Source organism: Alligator sinensis, unplaced genomic scaffold, assembly GCF_000455745.1.
Source record: "Alligator sinensis unplaced genomic scaffold, ASM45574v1 scaffold962_1, whole genome shotgun sequence".
Lineage (NCBI taxonomy): Eukaryota > Metazoa > Chordata > Crocodylia > Alligatoridae > Alligator > Alligator sinensis.
The window spans coordinates 73,924-96,092 of NW_005842404.1; the positions used below are offsets into that span (position 1 = coordinate 73,924).

At 43.1% G+C, this 22,169-nt stretch overlaps 1 protein-coding gene across 1 annotated transcript in view; it reads right to left on the minus strand.

Moving 5' to 3' along the window:
• Positions 1–22,169, minus strand: part of LOC102372828 — a 141,717-nt gene that overhangs the window by 29,276 nt on the left and 90,272 nt on the right. The window contains exons 28-37 of the mRNA XM_025211391.1: positions 19,096–19,213; positions 18,084–18,246; positions 13,507–13,645; positions 9,641–9,794; positions 7,254–7,349; positions 6,693–6,845; positions 5,464–5,693; positions 2,567–2,705; positions 2,012–2,132; positions 227–336 (exon numbers count right to left, since the gene is read on the minus strand). Coding sequence (XP_025067176.1) covers positions 227–336; positions 2,012–2,132; positions 2,567–2,705; positions 5,464–5,693; positions 6,693–6,845; positions 7,254–7,349; positions 9,641–9,794; positions 13,507–13,645; positions 18,084–18,246; positions 19,096–19,213 — 1,423 coding nt within the window. The remainder of the gene's footprint in view (positions 1–226; positions 337–2,011; positions 2,133–2,566; positions 2,706–5,463; positions 5,694–6,692; positions 6,846–7,253; positions 7,350–9,640; positions 9,795–13,506; positions 13,646–18,083; positions 18,247–19,095; positions 19,214–22,169) is intronic.

Below are 22,169 nucleotides of genomic sequence, written 5' to 3' on the forward strand. Positions count from 1 at the left end.
CCGGCTCGCGCCCGGCGAGGACGGGACTGGGAGCCGGCCCGCACATCAAGGATGATAAAACACCAGCTCACTATCAGCACTGATATTATAAAACAATGTCTGACCATATACTCATGAAATAATGCTTCTCTTTTGGGTCACTGACTGACAAGGCGTTTCAAGCTGTAAGGTAATAAAGCTGTAATAGCAGATTAGCTATGCTTGGTTAGAAACACAGCATACACACCTCTGCATCAGATTCTTGGGAATTTTCCATTAGCCTCTGAACAAATGTTTCAACAATTTGTGGTCTTATAACTGAGAAGTTTTCCTGCATGACCCGATGCTTCCAGAGCTCTGGAGGGGTGGGGGAGACCAAAAACAAAAGCAATGCATCAGAAGGTATCTGCATCACAAAACACTGTACCTGCTCTAATCCCAGTAAGATGACTCCAACTGCATTTTATGGTTCAAGATTTCTTAGTTTTTTGAACAGTGTATATTGTGGAAAGTAAGAACTACTACAAATGTATTGTAAGACTGGCAGGGGGTGAGAGGAGGAGGGTGCAAAATCACCAGATGCAAGCTGCTAGCAGAATCAAAATATTTTATTTTCAATAGTGTTTGAGTAAAGTTGCATCTGTTATGGTCCAGAAAATACATGAAAGTCAAGGATTTTTGTGGTGATATTTTTACTGGACCAACTGAATGGCTGGGATAGACTCAGACATGTTTTCAAATAGACATAGTTAGCCTTGTTAGTCTGAAGTCAAATAGAAGGCAGGGTAGATTTGAACCTTATAGACTAACCAAGTATATGTTGTGATACACACACACACACACACACACACACACACACACACACACACACGTTTGTGTGTGCTGAAGCTCACTTAAACAGATGCTGTGAAAGAACATGCAGAAAGCAGAGTACAAGGAGAAAGAAATTAAAATTCTCTCTCCGTCTTCCACTCTGTTTTCTGCACATCCTTTTACAGCATTTGATAAAATGAGCTTGGGCCCATGAAACTTTGGGCTATACCTATACCTGTATATATATATACATATATGTGTGTGTGTGTGTGTGTGTGTGTGTGTCTATGTATGTATCTACTTTGGTCAGTCAGGTCAGCACCTAGGCCTTTTTCAGGTCACCTAAAGAAGGATGTATTGCATTAAAAATTTGTCTATGTCTATCTCAATCATGCAGTTGGTTCAATAAAAGATATCACCTACAACAATCTTTGACTTTCTTCCTTTAAATAGATTAAGTTAGGGCCTTATTTAAAACTGGCCAGCCACTGATAAAGGAGCTCTGTGTGAATATTGTGGGCAGAGCACAGCTTTTTTTGTAGTAACTATTTTTGTTAAAAAAAATACTGCTGTATGCAATACCATTTGATGGGGAAAAGAATGGTGCCAAATACTTGTATAAAGCCATTATTTTCACCCTTTGTTTGTACATCCATTAGCAAGAAGAGAAGTCTCAACTGGTTTAGTGCTGATAAACAGTTAACTTCTGCATGGATTTTCCTTGCAAAAATTTTGGTTAGAAACCTGTTCTAGAAAGGTAAAACTTAGATGTGGAAGCATGACAAGCTGGGGAGACAGGATAAGTGCATTATGTGGGTTAGGTGCTTGACACTCCAGTTATCATGTGATGGAAATATGAGTTTGCTGAGTTTTCACATACAGGACTGGGGTTTTATAAAACCTAGAGTTTTCTGTGGTTGCAATAATTTTATTGCAAGAGGCTAGCTTGTTCCTGGTTCCTGAATGGGTGCATATGGAAGCAGAGAAGACCCATACAAACTTTAATATCATGCAAAAGGGCTGGATCAAATGCTGGAATTCTGCCTTCTATTTATGCCCAGGAATGCATGTTCCCCAATGAGAGGTTGGCCACAAGCTTGTTCCATCCAGAAAACTGGTAGCTCAGGTAAAGTGTGCAGGGTTGAGCCTTCTATGTTATGCTGCAGAAGTGGCAGGAGGTGAGACAAGAAAAAACATTTTGTATTTTAATGCTCCTTACCTGTAGGGAGGCCACTTTCTTCTTTGGCTCTTTCAGATGTAACTAGAGTCATCTCTTGGTTAATTTTCCTTTGGACATCATGGATCATATGGATTTCTAAACTCTCCAGCAGCTTTTGAAGCTAGAATTGTGTAGAATACTTTGTTCATGTTAAATCTCTTATTGGTGACGCACCATTTGCTCTGCCTTGTTACCTGTCAGTTTAAAAAATAGCCAATTCTCTTCTAAAGAATAATATAGGATGTAGGAACACAAACTAAGATAAAGTTCATTTAGAGAAGTTACCTGGAATCCAAGTTGCCATGACTACTTTGGGGTATCTCTTGACTTCTACAATTAATATAGCCTCCTGCACACTGATCCTTGGACCTTGCACTAGGGGTCCCAGTAAAACACATTGTAGGAGGGCGGTGTTTCTTTGGATTAGCCCGGCATGTGACTTTATCTAGGTCCCAAATAGTTTTAATGGTTCCACACAGCTCCACATAAATTCTCAGCAGAAAAAATGTAACCCTTCCTCTGCCTCCCCACAACCTTATAGTAATTCTCCTTTACCTGGCACATTTTGATTTCAATTTCTGATGCTCCTTTGGGGGGGAGTATGGATTGTGAGCTTATAACAAGTTCTTCAAACTCATCTTCTATGTCCATTTGCCTGGCTATGGTTTTCATAGCAGGATGTAGGATGTCAGTGCTGGAGAAACCCAGACATAGATATTACACAATTGTCTCCCAACTGTATTTTCAGCACATTCTGTTTTTCTTGATCTCAGGTCTTTACATTCTCCCAACCCCTCCCTACCCCATGGATGGGACACTGCACTCCCAGCCTTCATCCTCTTGGGACAACCTGCTCGCAGAACATGATTTTCTGTTTGTGCTGATCATGAGATACTGAACACCCCAGATTACTCTGCTTCTCTTTCCATAGCTGTTTTAAATTCCCAGTGCCATGTATGGAGCAGGGAGACATGGAGCCAGGAATGAAGTAGAGACTTTCTTCCCAACAGCTAGATTAAAATATTCACAGTGCCATATACTCCCTCATCCATTTATGTCTGCTAAGCAGAAATAAAGCAGCTCTGTCTGCAGCAACTGTTGCCAACCTGAATATTAAGAAGGAACTTTATGCCTCAAAACAACTAGAAGAGCTATTGACAAGAGGCAATAGCATAAGGTGGCATGGAGAGACCACCTAACTTTTACATCTTGGACTGCTTTGCACTGGGAACCAGCAATGGTGTTAGACACGTATTTGTGGTACCCGGAAACCCAGCTCCCTAGAGGGGAGTAGGAAACTTTCCCTGGTGAGTGGTGGCAGTGGAGCATTTCTGTATTTTACTAGTCTTTCTTTTCACAGAAATACAAGCACCCAGATCCTGCAGAGGAGCCTGGAAGAAACCAGCCTGGCTTGATTGTCCCAGCAGTTGCAAAGCCTTTGGTAGCACAGCTGGTGAAGAAGTTGCTACACAAAATAATGCCTGAGCGCTAAGATAGGGAATGGAGCTGGGGCAAAGGGGACTTGGCTATATCCCCATGACAAATGCCTATCAAACCTCCCCTTAGCAGCTGGCATAAATTAAAGTGGTTCCAGAGCAGCAGAGACAGAGCAGGAAAAAAAAGAGTTTACTCAGTACTCCTACCATCTCAGGCTGCCCAGATGCCTGGAAACATGTCCTGCCACACATTTAGTATGAAGAGTCAGTGCTCTTCTTGCATGATGCTGCAGGAGCAAGAGTGTTTTACATGCTCCTGAAACTAGAAGTTGTCTCCCCCTGCAGAGTTGGTAAGTACTACAGGGGAAGAGATCCCAGGTGCAGGGAGTGTGCAGACCTAACAAAATCAGCACATGGGGGCAGGTTCTGCAAGTAGGACTTGTTTCTGCAGGTAGGACTTCAGTCCTTGAAGCCTCCAAGTTTCTTTTTCCCCTTCATAAGAAATGAAGAGAAGCTCCCTTCCCGCAGCCAACACCTTCACTCCATCTCTCTAGGTGACACTACCTTCTCTGGCCCCATCACTGGAATTCTGGCACTGCAAAGGGACAGATTTGGCCTGTTGAGAACTCCCCTGGCATTGAGAAGTCTTCAGCTAGCATCCAGCCTCCAAGGAGGGTCCCTTTGCCACTCTGCTCCTCTGTGAGTGCCAGGACCAAAGGGAGCATGACCAGATCACTACTGCATGCTAGCTATCCTCAGATAGCAGATGGTGGCTTGAGAGCCTCTACCAGCTGGCACCGGTTGGAGTAATTCCCAGGCTGCTCTAAACCACTGAGGTCAGCAATGGACCAGGTACAGAACCAGACTGCTGCAATTAGCTCCTGGAGAGCCCTGCCCCGACTTTTCTCTCCACTGCACAAAGCCAAGACTGGGCACCAAAGAAAATCTGCAGGCTGCCTTGCTCAGATGCCCCTCGAGTTCTTAGGTGCATATTGATAGCCCTTCTTGCACATGGGTATAAAATAGCAGTGCTCATATCTGGATGGTTTGCAACCTGTTTAATTCACAGTGGGTTGCTGAATTAAGGATGAGTGGCTCAGCTGCTTTGCTGTGGCTTTTACTTCAAAAGCTGCTCCCCCAGTCAGCTGGAGCTCATCAGCAATCCCACAAAGTTGACTAGAGAAGCAGCGCCCTTTGAAATAACAGCCAGAGAAAACATCTGGAGTGCCTTCACAGTCTCTCACAGCTGTTTGCTGCAACTGGATGTGACCCCTGACTAGTCCAGCCTTCACAAGGGCTATGGAACCTAACCCTGAAACCTACTGAGGTTCTACTATACCTCTGCATGGAGTCACTACAGATAACAGCAAGTCTTTAACTCCTTGTTTTTATAACACATTTATATTGGCCATCCGTAGTGTAACTGAATAGGGGCAATTGGAGCAGGAGCCCCTGGTGCTGCCTTTTGTGGGGGAGAGGTGCATATGTATGTTTGTGCAAAACTGCACACACTACTGCCATTGGCGCCACAGCACCACAACCACCACCTGCTGCTGCCTAAGGTGCAGGGATGCTCTGTTATGCCTCTCTAGGGTGCCAAGAAATAGCAACGTATGTGGCATGGGAACAGCAGGTATTCAGTGACACCATGTTATTGTGCAACTAAAATATGGAAATTTAAGCTCAGTTAGTTACAAAGACTGACTTTTTATGAGAGATTTAGACTGGTTGACCAGAAAGTGACATGTAGAATTGTTAACATCCATTGAAAGATACAGGCATGTGTTTGGAAAACATGACTTGCAAAAAAAAAAGAAAAATCAGGTAGAAACAGGATAAATTCTTATTTAAAATATGGTCAGTATTGGGCCAAACAAAGGAAAGGCAGAACTTAGAAGGATCAAATTAAATGGGAAGAAAATAAGACTGCAGTGTGAAAAATAGTAGAAAAACTTCTTGTGTTTAATCTTTACAATCAGTCCAGTTTAGGATACTTTAAATCAGAATGAAACTCACCAGTATAGTTCAGAAAACTGTCTGTAAAGAGGAACTGTATTGATATCCTCAACTTTCAGTTTAAGTCTGCCCCATTCTGCCTTCAATACTGACAACTGCTTCCATATTATCAAAAAAGATCTCATCAAAGTGCAGGAAGTAAGCGGATTATGTTGCCTCCACAGAGCTTTGGACGTCTTTCCATGACTCTTTGATAGGCTGGCATTTGATTCAACTATTTCTGCCAAATTCTGCTTAAATTATTATGGGAAAACATTTTGTTACAATTAGGCATTGCATTCGTTTAATAGAAAAAGACAAGCCACTATATATTTGTTAGAGACTGAGTGAAAAGAACACAGTACAGAAGTGTCCTGCAAAATGCTAGCTATTATTTCATTCCCATGAATACTGATATACAACAGAGTAGCCTGAAATAAGTTACCTAGAAGGTAAATTCCTCCTGAGTCTTTCATCTCAATAAAGTTCCCTGTGAATCTCTGACAAAAGTGCCTTATAGAAATCAAACTCTCAGTTCAGTTTCTGCAGGAAAAACACCCCCCCAAAAAAAAATGTTGTGTTCTTGGCTCATTTCTTGACACCTGCACCTCCCAATAGCCTCCAGGGATGCTATCATTACTCATTTACATGCTGACAGATTGGTAGGTTTATCTACTTCCTGTCAGAAATGTCTTGAACCACTGTGCATCCCCTGAACCAAACCTTTGTGTAGATTCTGGAAAGACTTAACTGCACCCAGTGACACTTCACCACATTGATACCACAGTACAAATGTTTTTGGAATTACGATCTTAATCATACAGCTCTTGTTGTTTGAGGATGGTCAAGCCATTCCTTTCCTCCCTCCACTTAGAAGCTCTTGTTAAAAGTACAGCAAGGTGTTTCCCTTCTAGTCCTCTGTGGCACATTTGGAGGAAGTCAAGTGATACTCTGTCCTCCCTCCCCATCCTTGTTTCTAGAAATAGCAAGTAGCAACAGCTGGTGGTTAGCAGTAGCCCCTGTGAAGGAGCCTGTTATTATGTCTTTCTGCTCAGAAGCATTCAAAAGTTCCTTTGAAATAAGTTTTCTTTCAGTTTATCATGGAGTCAGGAATGAACTAGTTTATTCCAGCATAAATTACACGGGACCAAAACCCATAAATTGCATTCAACAAGTCTCAGGAGCAGAAGTCAAAGGGAGTTTTGCATGAAACCTATATAGCCCTGAATGAACAAATTGGCCAGAAGTACCTGTTTTTTCTTGGCTAAAGTTTGTTGTTCAGCATCATCTTCCATAACAACATCACAGCTGGTCTCCAGTATATCCTCCATTAGAAAATGAATCCCAACCAGCTCTCCATGAGCAATTTTTCGATCATCATTGCTTAGTCTGCATAGGCACAGCTAGAGAGATAGACACCTTTTGCAATTTCCTAGATTATCTGGACAGATCTCAGTAAGCAACTACAAAACAAAGTTACTGGTAGTACACCTAAGATTGTGCACTATATACAACCAAATGACTTCCACTAGAAGCTTGTGGCATAGTGGACCTAAAACTCATGAAAAGACATTGTGGGAGATGCCTGACAGCCAAAAAATATATAGAAATGAGTCCAGTTTAATTATCTAAGCAAAACAAAATTCAAATGAGATGTGAATGGTAAAATAATTTTGGTTTCTGGGTTTATTTTTCAGAAAATATAGCTGTTATTCAAGTGTAGCTCTGTTTTAATGCAGTGTGTTATTTCTATCTTATCACAACACCTCTGGAGTAACTTTCAGATGTACAACTTGTAACACTCACCATACCTGCATGTAATAATTTATGGGAATTAGGTTGCTGATAGTGACTGGAAATGGTCCTCCATCCGCTAGTAATGCTCTCCAAGGAAACAGCATCAGTGCCTAAATATATTCATCAGTAGAAAGATAATGTTAAACAAATCTAAAAGGAACTCATTTAAGCTAAGGACAGGAAGAAAGTTGAGAGCTTATGTTAAAAGGTCTCCCTCCCCTCTCACCCGTTATTTTGGAGGCATGAAATACATTGGATTTAAGTGTTCAGGTATCATACCCAAATGATGCTGTGCTTATGCAGGAAAGAGAAATCTTACTTTCCACAGTACACGTGTGGTAAGAATACTGGGAAGCGGGAGGACCATACCCCCACCGAAGATGGACAGTGTTTCAGTACAGTATTGCCATAAGGGAGGAGGAACTAACATAAGCACCAACACATCTAAATACTGAGGAGATACAGGAGATGCCCTACTACTACATCGATTCTGAAGGAGAGTAAAATATTACTTAAGAGGGAGTTAGTGATTACAGAAAATTGCAGTTTTCTACGTACTGAGAAGCAACACGTGTGAAAGCAATAGCTTAGGGTCATCCAGCGGGGTGTAATGAATGAGCAGAGGAAAATTAAGACCTAATATCTAGAGACATCTATTAACCTTTGTGTCTGGGAGCCTAAGAATTCAGTTGAATTCAGCTGAAAAAGACTAAACTTCAGTGGGCCTTATACCAGTGCCTAGGGCTAACTTTTTTTTTCCTTTTACATTTTACAACATTTGTCATCCCACTGAGAGTGTTAGTATGAATAAGTTGGCAGCATACTGTGTAACCTGACTCAGAGCAGGTCTATGTGACACTGTGGTTAAGATGCTGTGACCACTGCTATGACCCACACCCTAGTGCTCTCATCACAGCGACCCTGGCAGACCTATGCCAGTGTTAGCAAAAGGAGGAATTTTGAAGTGAGCAGACAATCAGCAGGGGCACTCTGAAACAAATAACAATCAGCAACAAACAAAGATCAGTCAGGTCAAACAACAGGGGCAGTCAACAAGTGATGAAAAGCCTTGGGTATACAATGCATTCAACAACTCATGACTGAAAGGAAAGAACTGAGAGGAAAGAAAAGACAACTCATGACAGAAAAGAAGCCCTGTCACTACAATTCAAATAGTCAAAATGGCCCAATATCTACTGTAGGGAACAGTCCTCTACTTTGGCAGCCAGAGATATGACAATACAGAGAAATGGCTACTTTTAAAGAATCTGTGCCGATTAGAAGATTTTCTGGGTCCCCAAGTCACAAAGCACAACTGACTGTAGTCACAGGCTGCTTGTACACGCCACGGGGGGGGGGTGTTAATTTGGGTTAGTTCTCCCTAAATTGAAACCGTGGGTTTTTAAAAACACGGCTTCAATTTAGGGATAATTAAACCGAACTAAACCCCCGTGGCGTGTACACAAGGGTGGGAGCCTGATCCTTACCTGCCTCTTCGCACAGGGGGAGGAGTAAGAGGCAGGGGGGTGAGCTGCCGGCAGGCCGAGCGGCCCCTGAGATGCGTGGGTGCCCCCACTGGCACCCAGCCTGAGCGCTGCAGCCACGGAGAGAAGCACTGGCCCCCTGCAGCCACAGAGGGAAGCACCAGGCCCCCACATAGCTCAGGCAGGCTCCAGGGAGAAAAACAAAAAAAAAAGAAAAATGTCAGGCTCTCTGCTTTTTTTTTTTCTTCAGTGAAGCCTGCCTGCACGGACTGCTGCCAGGTCCCACAGTCCCTGAGCTGCCCAGGGCCTGCCAAGCCCCAAGCATGTTGGCTTCCAGCGCCCCATGCACTGTTGCACTTTGTTAGGTAGCAGACTAAAACACCTCAGAGATGCTTTATCTTGCTATGTACCAAAGTCATTTAAAGCAGAATTCGTGGCTGAGCGTGCAAACAGCAACACCGTTAAAGCAGTGCGAAAGGGCATTTAAGCCGCTTTAAAAGGCCAATTTTGTGGCATGTACAAAGGCCCACAATGACTGGAGATTTGAAGTTCCAAACGTCTAAGTTCTTCTTGGCATCTCTTGTGTATATACTGATAACATTTCATAAAAGCAGGATGTTGGCTGCTGTAGTTCTCCTGCTTTACCTGTTAGGGTTATGGTAGTAGGACTGTGTTGTGCCAGGGTTGACAGTAGGCTTATGTAGAGTTTAGATTATGGTTTGTATGGGATGGTTTGGATAGGGATGATCCTGCCTCGGGCAGGGGGTTGGACTAGATGACCTTTGGAAGTCCCTTCCAACCCTACCTCTCTAGGATTCTCTGCCACCACAGAATACAGTATCACAACAAGATTTCTTCCTTAGCAGCCAAACAGTAATAAAGAAGTCAATAATTCTTTCAAAGCACTCTTTACTCACGCTGGAACTATGTGGGTCCAGTGGCTGTGGGAGCCCAAACTGCGAAGCAAATGCACTCCTCACCACAGAGTTACTCAAAGGAGGCAGCCCATGGTACATGCTGTCTGTAATGCTCTGGTAGGCCGAAATATTCCCAGATGACAAAAATGTTTCTCTGAAGAGACATCAGAATTCCCTTTTTAAAACCAAGCTAAATCCCAACTTTGTAAAAATCTCTCCTGTGTCACAACCCAAGGGTGTGATTTTGTGTGTGCGCGCTTCGGCACTGCTAAATTATTTCCCACCATGAGGAGCTTTCTTTGCAGGGTGCATTTCTCAGTTGCAAAGAGAAAACCCCGGTGCAAAGGAGTTCCGCCGTATAAGAGGCTTGAGTGGTTTCCGCCCGAGTTGGAGGACTCCACAACCATCTGGAGGAGGAGGACTTCACATCTCATGAAGAACTCTAAGCGCTGCGGAGCCTAACGGACCCAGCGTGTGCCTTAAGAAGGCTATAGGGGTCTGATCAACCTCTGGCCTCTCCCCATCGCCGAGCGCGATCCCTCGACGAACCCCTTCCCTGCGCGCAAGTTCCACGGAGCCTAGCAAACTTCGTGTGAGTGTATCCAGAGCTCTTCTCCGAGTTGTTTTCTTCGGTTGACACGACGGGCTCGTGTGTTTAGAGCCTTCAGCCGGATTGGGCTAGAGTTCGCAAGTTTAGAACTCTTGTCCGCTCTTCTTTCCTATCTGTAACTGCAACGCAAGCAAGTTTTCCTGCCTGCACCGCGACCATCTACTGTGTAAGTAAAATAATCTTTAATCAACCGCTACGCGTCCGTGCCTAATTCTAGTCCGCCGGCCTGCATTCCCCGACCCGCGTGCCAGGGCTGCTGGCCACAGCCCGCCACGCGCCCCCGAGGGCCTCGGACCGCTCCCGGCCCGCACATCCTGGAGCATTCTGGGACACAATTAGATGTTAATATTAATAAGCTGGAATGAATGCACAATCTGTGTGCTGTGCCTCACAACTGACTGCGGTTTTGTGCTCAGGGGAAAGGCCAAATTGCTGTGGTTGGTGTGAATGCACTAACAGACCACTTGTGCTTGCAGAAAAATAAACCAAAATCCCCTTCTGTTCAGAAATACAAACACATCTTACATGAATATCCACCAGCTGGTTAATATTAACAAATAGGAAGCATACCTTGTCAGCATCTGGGGCCACTAATGCAAGGTGTGCTCTTTGGGTTGGAGCACAAGGAAGGTCTTAGAAGTCACAGGCAGGACTATGAGTCTGGAAAGTTAGTTTCTAATCTTGGTTTTTATAAGAAGTTTGTGTATGACCCTGTGCAAGTCACCTTAGGCCACATTTTCAAAGGTGGCTTCCAAATATTGGTACCTTAAATGAAGAACCCCCAAGCTGATTTTCAGAGGTACTTAGCAGCTGCAGCATTCCACTAACGTAATGAAAGGAACACAGTAAACTTTGGAAACTACAAGCAAAGAGCCCCCAAATCTATTTAATCTTCCATAAAGACTTGGGGTATGTCTACATGACATAATACAATGCCTTGCAGAGACAGCTGAGTCTTCCTGAGAAGAACATCTTATTAGCACTAGTGGAATGCCATATTAATACTGTTCTACTGTTTGTTCAGAGTTGGCTGGGATACCTCTGCTCAATAGGGCTGTGCGAAGCTTTGGTCTCTGATTCGATTCAGTGGAAATTTGGCCCAATTCAGCAGCCGAATCTCCGAATCTGAACCAAATCAGAGGACCTTCTAATCTCTCCGAATTGAATCGGAAAGATTGGGAAAGATCTGGCGATTCGGACACAGACACAGCTTTAAATGTTTTTTCTACATACCTCCAGGTAGCAGGCAGCTCGACAATGCTGTGATGCTGGGGCTCATGGAGCATCCCACAGGAGCCCCACACCTCCCACGCCCTCCCGGCTTGGTGACTGGTGCCTCCTGGGTCTGGGGGGGCACCTGGGCTCCCCCTGTGGCCAATCGCTGAGCCGGAGGGACGGGAGGGAGTGGGAGGGACGGGACCCACGCGCTCCCTGGCAGACCTGAAACTGGACCAGAAGTACTTCCAGTTTACTTCCAGGTTCACTGCCAAGCACGTGGAGGGCCCCCCGCACTCCTGTGGGACTCTCCATGTGCCTCAGCATTGCAGCGTTCACAAGTCGCACTGGTACCTCCAGGTACGTAGAAAAAACATTTAAAGCTGTGTCTATGTCCGAATCACTGATTCTCTGAATCAGCATTGAATCTTCAGATCAGATTCGGGTTTGGTCATATCAACAAATTGAATCACTGTCCCAGATTCAGGCCAAATCTGAATCAAACAGAGCTCGCTCCGCACACCTCTGCTGCTCAGTGCTGCTACATGCATATGCCCTTAAAGACACAAAGCTAATTTGTAGTACGCTCTATACGCATTTATAACCAATATACTATATAAACTAAACAACAGTCTAGATAGAAAACAGCTTTCTAATTTCATTTGACTTTCTCTTGTACAGATACTTTTCATTCCACTTCAATCCCACATTTAAAAGTTAAGGAGTAACACCAACCTATTTCCTGAAAAGTGATGAGCTCCCTTAACTCCCCCTCTCTCCAGAGGCTGTTTAGGACAGGGACCTTATCTGTTGGTATGTGGCTGTAGAAATGAGCATTTTTTTCAAAAATGGGTTTTTAAAAAGTTTTAGGGACCTCTCACAATATTCATGGCTGGAACACACCAAAGAGTTCTTAAGAGAGCAGCCTGCACTGCTGCTGGGATTACACTATAATCCCAGAGTGGAGAAAATGAATCAAAATTAATTACACACACAATAGAGTGTGCAATACAGATGTAACACGTCATATTATTTTCTGTCAACATATGCACCCTTATCAGAGGGAAATGTTTTCATAGCCAACTGCCCCCATAATGCCTTAATCAGTAAAAAAAAGCAAAGTTCATTAACCTTTTTTTTCTATTTCTGGTTTCTTGCAGGTCAGCAGAAAACCCTACCTAATTCAGTCCACAATACATATGCTGCAGTGCCTCATCTGCCATAACCATCTGAGGACACAACTGAATGACATGTAAAAAAGAATGTAGGATGCTCTATTTCAACTCTCTGCACAAGACTCCCTGAGCGTGCTTGTACAGTGCTTGTAATATACATCTTTCACCGCTGGTCTTTTAGACCCTCTCTGAGACTGAGGCTAAGAAAAATGGAACTGCATGAGGGCCAGGCAACTTTCAGCTGAGCTCCTGCTGCTGCTGCTGCTTCCTTCCCCCACCCCCTAACCTCCCTGGCTGTGGCACGGGTGCAGCTTCCAGTGAGCAAGGGCTATGCCAGCGCCAGGCAACTGGAAGCTGCATCCATGCTGATGTCGCTTCTCCCTCCCTATCCCCCTTTACACCCCCTCCCCCATTCACCTTCCAACTGCAGCACAACATCAACTCAGCTTCCAGCTGCCTGGGCCCTGTGCAGCTCTGCACCAGCTGGGAGCTGCTCTCCTACCCCACCTGAGGAGCAAGGGGCCTGGGGAAGTGGCAGCAGAGAGGACACAGCTCTCAGCTACCTGGACCCAGCATGGGCAGAGACAGGGTCCCCCCACTGCTGATGCACTAATAGAAGCCACCCAGTCCATGTCAAACCAAAACCAGATTGTTCTGGCCCCTGACTTGAAAAGATTGAGAGCTGCTGACCCAGGACATACTTCCTAAAGAAAATGGGTTTTTTTTAGAACATCCTTTATAGAGGACTACTTTAAATTCTTTCCTGCTTGTGTTCCTTCCCCTTTCACTGCACTAATTCATGGTCAGCACTTCATAAAACAGACTAGCAGGCAAGATTTGATGGCATTAGCACTTTTGATTCTTACCGTAATAGATGCCTGACTGTTGCATCAAACTGTAGAAACAGAACTTCTCTATGAAGGATTACCAGCTGGGCAACCTGGTGGGGATCCAGGGGGTTCTGAAGGTTATCAATCATTCTCTGTATCTCCTGAAGTTCAGTTCCTAGAGTTCCCAAAACAATAAGTCCACTGAGTCAGGCAACAGGGAATACATACTAACATTTATTGTCTTTGAGATCTATTTTACCCTCTAAAGTCATGAACTTTAAGGACTAAAAGTTTGGAATTTTTGGCAGCAGAATTCTTTTTTCCTGCCTCCCTTCCTCTGGGAAACCAGAGAAGAATGGTCTTATATTCTTTTCAGCACTGCAAAAAAAAAACAGTTAGAGAACGATTATGGCAGGGGTGGGCAATTACTTTGAGTGGAGGGCCACTTACCGAGTTCTGGCAAGCTGTCGAGGGCCATATGGGTAGTCCCACCCCCTGACAGGTGCCCTACCCCCTGGTCACCATCTTGGGACCAGAAACCTAACCCCTGACCTTTGCCACCAGAAGTCCCTCCCCTTGCCCCTGGGAGTACTCCTTTCAGCAAGGGGTCTTGCCATCTCAAAACCAGAAAAAAACCAAATTATATTCTAAAAATTGAACATAGGCAACATTCATTAATATGATTTAAAAAAAATATTTTTGTCCTGATTTACATGTGCTTGTGTAGTGTACATAGAGGTGATTGCACCGTAGTTTAAAATGAAGTCTTACTCTTGTGTATTGTGGGGGATGGGTATAGGTTTGTGTGGGTATGTGGGCTGTGGGTGTGTGGGGGGGTGGATAGATGTGTAGGGGTGGAGTGAGGGAGCATAGATTCATAGATTGTAGAGTCGGAAGGGACCACAATGGATCATTGTGTCCGACCCCCTGCCCCTGGCAGGAAAGAGGACCAAGGTCAGATGACCCCAGCCAGGTGACTATCTAGCCTCCTCTTGAAGACCTCCAAGCTAAGTGATAGCACCACCTCTCTTGGAAGCCCATTCCAGATCTTGGCCACCCTTTCTGTGAAAAATTTCTTCCTAATATCTAACCTAAATCCACTCTCAACTAGTTTACACCCGTTATTCCTAGTCACTCCCTGAGGCGCCTTAGTAAACAGCGCTTCCCCTATTCCCCGTTGACCTCCCCTAATAAATCTATAGGCGGCCACAAGATCTCCCCTCAGCCGTCTCTTGTGAAGGCTGAAGAGATTCAGCTCTCTCAACCTCCCCCCGTAGGGTCTGTCACGAAGGCCACTAATCATGCGAGTGGCCCTCCTCTGGACCCTCTCCAGATTCCCCGCATCCCTCTTGAAGTGCAACGCCCAAAACTAGGCGCAGTACTCCAACTGTGGCCTGATCAGTGCCGCATAGAGGGGGAGCATCACCTCCTTTGATCTCTGGGTGCGGTCCCTAAGCCAGTTGGCCACCCACCTGACCGTGTAGGCATCCACTCCACAGTCCGCTAGTTTCCCAATGAGGATAGGGTGTGAAACTGTGTCAAAGGCCTTCCTAAAGTCCAGGAAGATGACATCAGCCTCAGCTCCCTCGTCCAGGCAGTGTGTGACCTGGTCACAGAAGGCTACAAGGTTTGTCAGGCAGGATCTACCTGTGACAAACCCATGCTGGTGTCCCCTCAGCATCGTTTCCCCTGCTGGGCCTGCACAAATGTGTTCTTTGATTATTTTCTCTAGCATTTTCCCAGGAATAGAGGTAAGACTGACTGGTCTAAAGTTACCCGGCTCATCCCTTCTCCCTTTTTTGAAAATGGGCACCACATTGGCCCTTCTCCAGTCCTCAGGGACCTGGCCAGAGCAGGTGAGCTCAATCCTTTCTTTCAAAACAACAATCATTTTGCCATTGAAAACAAAGGGAGGAGGATCAAAAACATTCAGACAAATAACATCAAGGTCAAATCTTCATGTTAATGCAGTACAAGTCTTCATTTAGTAAGAGTTGGAGTGTACTTCTTTGGCTAGCAGTTTACATGATTTTGCTTTGTAAACAAAAATCTAATTCAACTCATCTTCTACAATAAATTCATTGCAAGAATCAAATTTCATATTGAAAGGTTCAAGAATTTCAGCTGTGATTAAAAAAGAGGGTTCTTTAGCAATAATTTTGCACTAGCCAAACACTTTCTGACAAGTTCCATCCCTTGCAGAACACTGTTGGGGAACACAGGACAGTTTTAAATTATTTCAGTAACTGTTGAAAAGGATCAATTGATAGGTAATTGATGATGCTTAGACAACAAGGACAGTCTGAGATAAAGCATTACAGGATACCTTGACAATTAGAAGAAAGATGGCATGTGACAAAGCCTCCATGTGGGAAAAAGTACAGGTTTGAGAGCAAAAACTTAAAAGTACAGCCATGAGAATGTAATTATGGGACTTGTTCAATGAGTGATCTGGAGTTACATTCAGGTAAATTTTCTGCTCTTTATTCCCCATTTGCATTGAAACTCCACAACATGGAGTTGTAGGAGACCCAACAAAATTCTAATATACCGTATACCATCAGAAGAATTGTTAACTAAGCTTCTCCAGCAGAATTTCTGGCCTCCTTTCCCCCACTGTTTTACCCCCATTATAAATTAGGGATCGTGTCCTGAGTCTGATGGAGACATGCTGCTTTTACATTAGTGCAAGAGGAAAGTTGCTTGTACTTAGTAATGAGTGATCCAGAAAGAATACATTTGGGCTCTTTGATTCTAGTCAGAGCTAGAAGCGCAGGCAGTCGGGAAAGCCATCTTGATACAAACACTGAATCTAAATATGCTGACTATAGAGACATTTTTCATTGGAGAGCCACACTTTAGAAAGTAGCAAGGTGGCTTATTAAAAGGCTAGTTCTTTGAGAGGTATTACAGACGAGCAAAATGGAATGCGAAGGAGTTGAGAAAAGCCTGCAGCCAGGAGTGAGATGGGTTTTCATTCAACAAAAAAGTGTCTTAGGTAAAGCCTGCAAAGAGGAAGGTGAAGAGGCAGGCTTTCACTCATGTCTTCACCCCAGAAAACAGTACTGTGTCCCACATGCTGCACCATGATATTGTATGGAAACTCAAGGAATAAAACTTAAATAGGCTTTTCTATTTTGAATTTTAGAAGTTCCTGCTGTAAATACCCTTGTACTCCTATCAGTATGGACATGTGCACTGCATTCATTGGATTTTTCCTATGCAAAGGCGGCCATATAGGTATTTCATCTTCCTGTATTTATTTACAATTTTTATAACATTGGAAAGACAAACAATGCATCCACTTGTACTGCCTTGTTTTTATAAACTCTAGTTTATCATACAGTAAGCAACCCCATCCACTTTACCCAATACATGGCAACCCTGTAAATGGGCAGTTCCCAATCTATGGTACGCAGACCACCAGTGGTATGCAGACAGCCTGTCAGTGGTACACATTAACAGATTTATTATAATTACTTTATATGACAAAATTTGCTGGCGGTACTTAAGGTTATATCCTTTTAAATTGATGGTGCGCAGCCTGTCATAGTTTGGGAACTGCTGCTGTAAACTGTTATTGAATCTCAGAATGCTAGAACATCACTGTGTTAAATTCGCACTTGCCTAGGAACAAGAGTTTGGTCCAGAAAGCTTGCATATATCTGTACCAACCATACAGTTGGTCCAATAAAAATAATTCATGCCTCTTGCATATCTCTTGGACCATCATGGCAGCAGCATCATATCAACATTTCTGAAATCATCAGGTGTTTTTTGGTTTAGTAAGAAGGGCACCTCCAGTTCAACTGCACCAAGGGCAGTGAGCTCTTCTCCTGTCTGAAGGACCTTCAGTGTACAGCACAGAAGTCATTGGATAGGACATAAGATATTCCAACCAATTAAAAAAGGTTTAAACAAGTAGTTATTCTTTTCTCCACAGTAAGATGAAGAAAGGTTACAGAAGGAGAAGGAAGAAAGAGATATAGTGACTAAAGAATGGGATGGAAAGGCAGGAGATGTGTTCCTTGTAGGTTGGAACAAGAATTGCAGTGATATGATATGGAGGGTGACAGCAGGAAGCTTGCAGGAAAATCCATGTGTTTGAGGAATTGAGCAACAGCTCTGAGCAAACACTGCACCTCATGGCTGCAAGCAGCAACACTGAGTACTGTACAGCATATTTAAAATAAAGCAAAAAGGTCTTGCAGTCCAAATGGAGTCCCTTAAATATTGCATAGAGCTGTGTGCATGAAACATACTTCAATTACTTCATCTGACCTATGAGAGCAAAACTGCTTACCTACTTCACAGGGGTGCTGCCCAGCATATTCATTCATGTGTGTAAAGGACTCTGGGATCATGAAACACATGAAGTGTTAGCATTATGAAACTGAACATGTTTGATTTTAGGCCAATTTATAATCAATCTAAGCTTTGAAAGAGCAAAATATGGGGGCTGGCAGAAAGGTATTTTCTGGAGCTAATACCAAGTCATATACTATATATATTTTTAAATGAAAAGCACCCTTTCAGCCTTTAACTTTTCTCAGACTCTAGTTGCAGTATGTATTTAGTGAGCTTGTTGCAAACACTGAACGGCTATCACTTACCAATCCTTTCAGTCCCTCCCCAGTCTGCAGTCAGACACTCAGGATTTAGGGTATCAAAACAGCTTGGGGAGTTTCCTAACTGAGCAAAGCTCAGAAGGTATGAGACGATGTCCAGAAGGGCAGCCACCATCTGCAGACTCAACCTAAGAGCTCTGTAAGCAGCCTGCAGACAAGATAAGGCAAAAAGGAAACATGATACTATAGCAAATCTTCATGAATACACAATACCGATAGGCTTTATGTTTGATTGCATGGGGCACTGGAGAAACATAGAGCTTCCGATGAATTTACAACTTAAAAACATCTGGTTATGTTGAGCACTGGGGAGTCCTGCGTAAGCATGCTTTTTACCATTTAAACAAAGATGAACAGCAATTTTCCAGAAACAGAGAATTAGTATGTTACCATATCTCCCTATTCCTTCACCCCTTTACATTTCCATCACCCCCCACTAACCTTTCTGTACAGCAAATACCTCTTACTGCCCTTACTTGTTCCTAGTGCCTTCTGATTCTTACCCTTGTCCCTCAGTCAAGGAAGAACAAAAGAATGAAAGAAAGAATTAACCCAATTGGCTTTCAAGCATGAGCCCTGCCACTTCCCCTCCCTTGCCAACGTGATGGGGAGGATATGGGCAGATGAGCAGTGGTGGAAAAGGATCAGAGATGTGCATTCTTGTCTCCAGGGAAAGGGGACCCAGCATGGCTGGTTTCAATTCTTTTAAAAAAAGGTCTGAACTATCTGATATTACCTCTCTATCCTTTTATTCTCACTTCTATATCCCAAAAAGTCAATCCCCAGAGATACAGCCTTTCTTCTTAATGTCAGGTATACTTATCTGACAGGCCACTTCAACAGATCACCACACCACAGTCCATTTATTTCCCTGTGCTGGGCATGAGAGATGATTAATAAAGTATGTGTGAAAAGTGTGGTCTGTGCTCCAGACGCATCTACATGCTTCAAACTGGAAAACAAAATCTCTCTCTATGTTTGGTTTCTAAATACTCACCTTCTCTGGCAGCATTTTAAACATAATCAGCACTTCAGAAGAGTGAGGGATGAACCACAAATTGAGGAAAGCTTGTCCATCAGGAGACAGCAAATAACGTGGCCGTGGCTGAAAGGATCTGAATTAGAGGGAATGAGAGAGGCTCTATCACTTTTGGAACTTTTATCTAGCTATATTTTCATCAAATCTCTCTGGAAAATTAAGGATGACATCTCACAGTTCTCTCTCAAGACTTAGGCAAAACCTGTCACTTGAGTCTGGGATTTACCTTCAGATTTGAAACAAATAGAAATAAGTATACCTGAAAGATAAAATGACAGCTAGAGTCCTGATCCAAAAGTCCACTGTACCAAGAGGAGTCATGTCTTCAATAGGCTTTTGATTGGGCCCTACCATCGACCCACTTAGGACATCCGAACATATGGCAAACGGTATCTCTATTCAGAGTACACTGTTGCTATTTTTTGCAAACTGGACTTTCTAGAATCAAATAATCAAAAATAATAAACTATGGGCCAGACCTGCAATATAATGAAAAAACACTGCAGCTAAAAGAGACCATAATTCAAGAATAGAAACAGGAAGCCCATTCTCACAAGGCTCTAAATGTCTCATGCAAAATGATGACTGGCCACAACTCTCCTTGGCTTCAAGGGGAATTGAAGACGTTTAATACCTCACAAGAGGCATTCATTGCAGGATTAACCTCTTGATTTCTTGGCTGAGTGGAAAAATTGTTCAGCTCTCTTGAAAGAAAAAATTAGTAGAGGGCAGAGCCGTTTTACATAACGTAATGACTCCTGTCTGACTCAGAACCAGCACTGATGCATTCCACTGAACCACACCCAGCCACATTAAGAGGAAGCTGGTCCATTGTGGTGGCAAAAAATGTATATATTACAAAATGGGAAAATGAGCAGGGATCTTCAGGGTTCTAAGATCCTATCTGCTCCAGAAAAACACTTACAACATGAATAATGCAAATTCCTTTTTGTATAAGACAAGTAAAGCTACAGCACAGAAAGGGATAGCATCTACACAGATTATTTGTTAATATTCCCTGCAAATTTCAATATACAGCCCGGCTTTTTGGACCACAAGATGCTATACTTTTATAATTTAATATGGAGAAAAGTACTTTCCTGAATATCTTTATAAGCAAGGGAGCCATTTCTTGTCTCAAGAAATACGAAAATGAAGTACGATATCAAACAGGTGTAGTATTGTATAAAAAGTTTAAACCCAGTTTGGGTATTACATTCAATTCATATCCAAGTTAGTTTTATAGTTCCTTCAAAATAAAAAAGGAAAGTCTGAATGATGGAGGAAGAAAATATAAGAAACGTTGGTTTCTCAGGAGCAGGAGAGTAATGAATTGTTATATGCTGTGTTATAAACTAGGGAACTATGTTAGGGTAGGATTTGTTTAACCTGCTGTTCGTCAACAACTTTTGCATAATGAATGATAAGCACCAACTGTACCCAAGGAAACGTCACAAAGGACACTTTACTCAGTGACATTAATATTTATTCTATTTATCAGTTTGTTTTCTAAGTTTCACCTCATTGCTCAGAAGCTGTATCAGCTGGGAAACACTAAACACAACAGCTGCAGTTCATCCCAAAGGCAACGTCATCAGGAATGAACATACCGACTTAATACACTGTCTACACGTTCTTACTCTTCACAGTCTAGGTTAGCATTTATATCTCACTCACTCTCTCGCTTACCTCCCCACATACCTTTAATGCATGCATAACAATGTTTATTTTAAGGGTGATTTCTCCACAGTTGTGCTAACAAAAAAATACTTCCCAAAGGGTTTGGCACTGTCCACCTCTGTTGTCTTATGGTATATGATGTCTTTGAGAAGATGAGGACCTGTAATAGCATCTGCAAAAAGTCCAGGTGCCATTTGCCCAGGTAAGACATGGAAAAGTGTTCCAAATCCTATCTCTTATGTCGCAGAAAAGCCAACCCATGTTTTAATCGTATTTTAAAAATACCAGATAAAGCAGATTTCAGAAAAACACAAGACATTATTTTCTCCTATTTCTCTGATTTACCTCCACACAATGACTTGCCATAAAATATTGACTGTCAAAGATATATCCACAATATTACCTCAGCATTTGAGTAATTTCTGTACTTTTCTAGGCCCAAAGAATACTACTAATGCTCAGATAACATTGTTGAGTTACCTAAAGCAAAACTAGGAAAATAGTGGGTAGCTACCTTGTCAGACAATTTCTTTCATTGCCTAATTTGGAACCCTAAAGAAAGCAATAGGAAATAATATTTTCATTGATATGAATAGGATTTCAGATCAGGACCCTTGATCTGTCTTTTCCAGTACGTATACCCTGGACTCACTTTCTGATCACAGCTCCCTTTTTATCTCAATCCCTCCTCTTTTTTCCTCTTTCCCAGTTACACCTTGTAGTTGAGGGGATGGTAACCCACAGCCTGTAGGCCAGATTCAGCCCACAAAGCTGAGGGGCTTTGGCAGCATTCTGGTGGTGCGGGTCTTTGGTGACAGGACGTTTAACCCATGCCACAGCCAGGAGAAGTAGCTGCAGCAACAGTGGCCAGGTCCTAGCCACAGCCTGCCTCAGACCCAAGCTAGATCATTGCAGCCCTCTACAAATGAACATTGTCAACTGCTGTTTTAACCCACATTTAATTTTATTTTCAAGTTCTTTTCTCTCCCCCTGCCATTCTCTCCCCTCCTTCAATTTCAACCCATCTTTCCCGCTCCTCCCCTTTATCTCTATTTTTGTCATCCAAAGGCAAAGGCATCTTATGTCAGAAGCCTGGAACATGTAACCTCCTCATCCTTCAAGCACTTGACTGTTAACAACACAGGTAACAGGTTTATTTCAGAAGATAAAGAAGCAATACAATTAATTTCCTGGAATAGCCCGCTATGTTAGAGTGAGAGGAAAGTGAATCTTCTTTTAAATAAAACTATTTGACAGTTCTTTGTTAGACATGGGGGTTCTGAGCTTAATTTAAAGAATCAAATGACAATTGGTGATAAATAACACCCATACACAGTGAACTAAACAGGAGA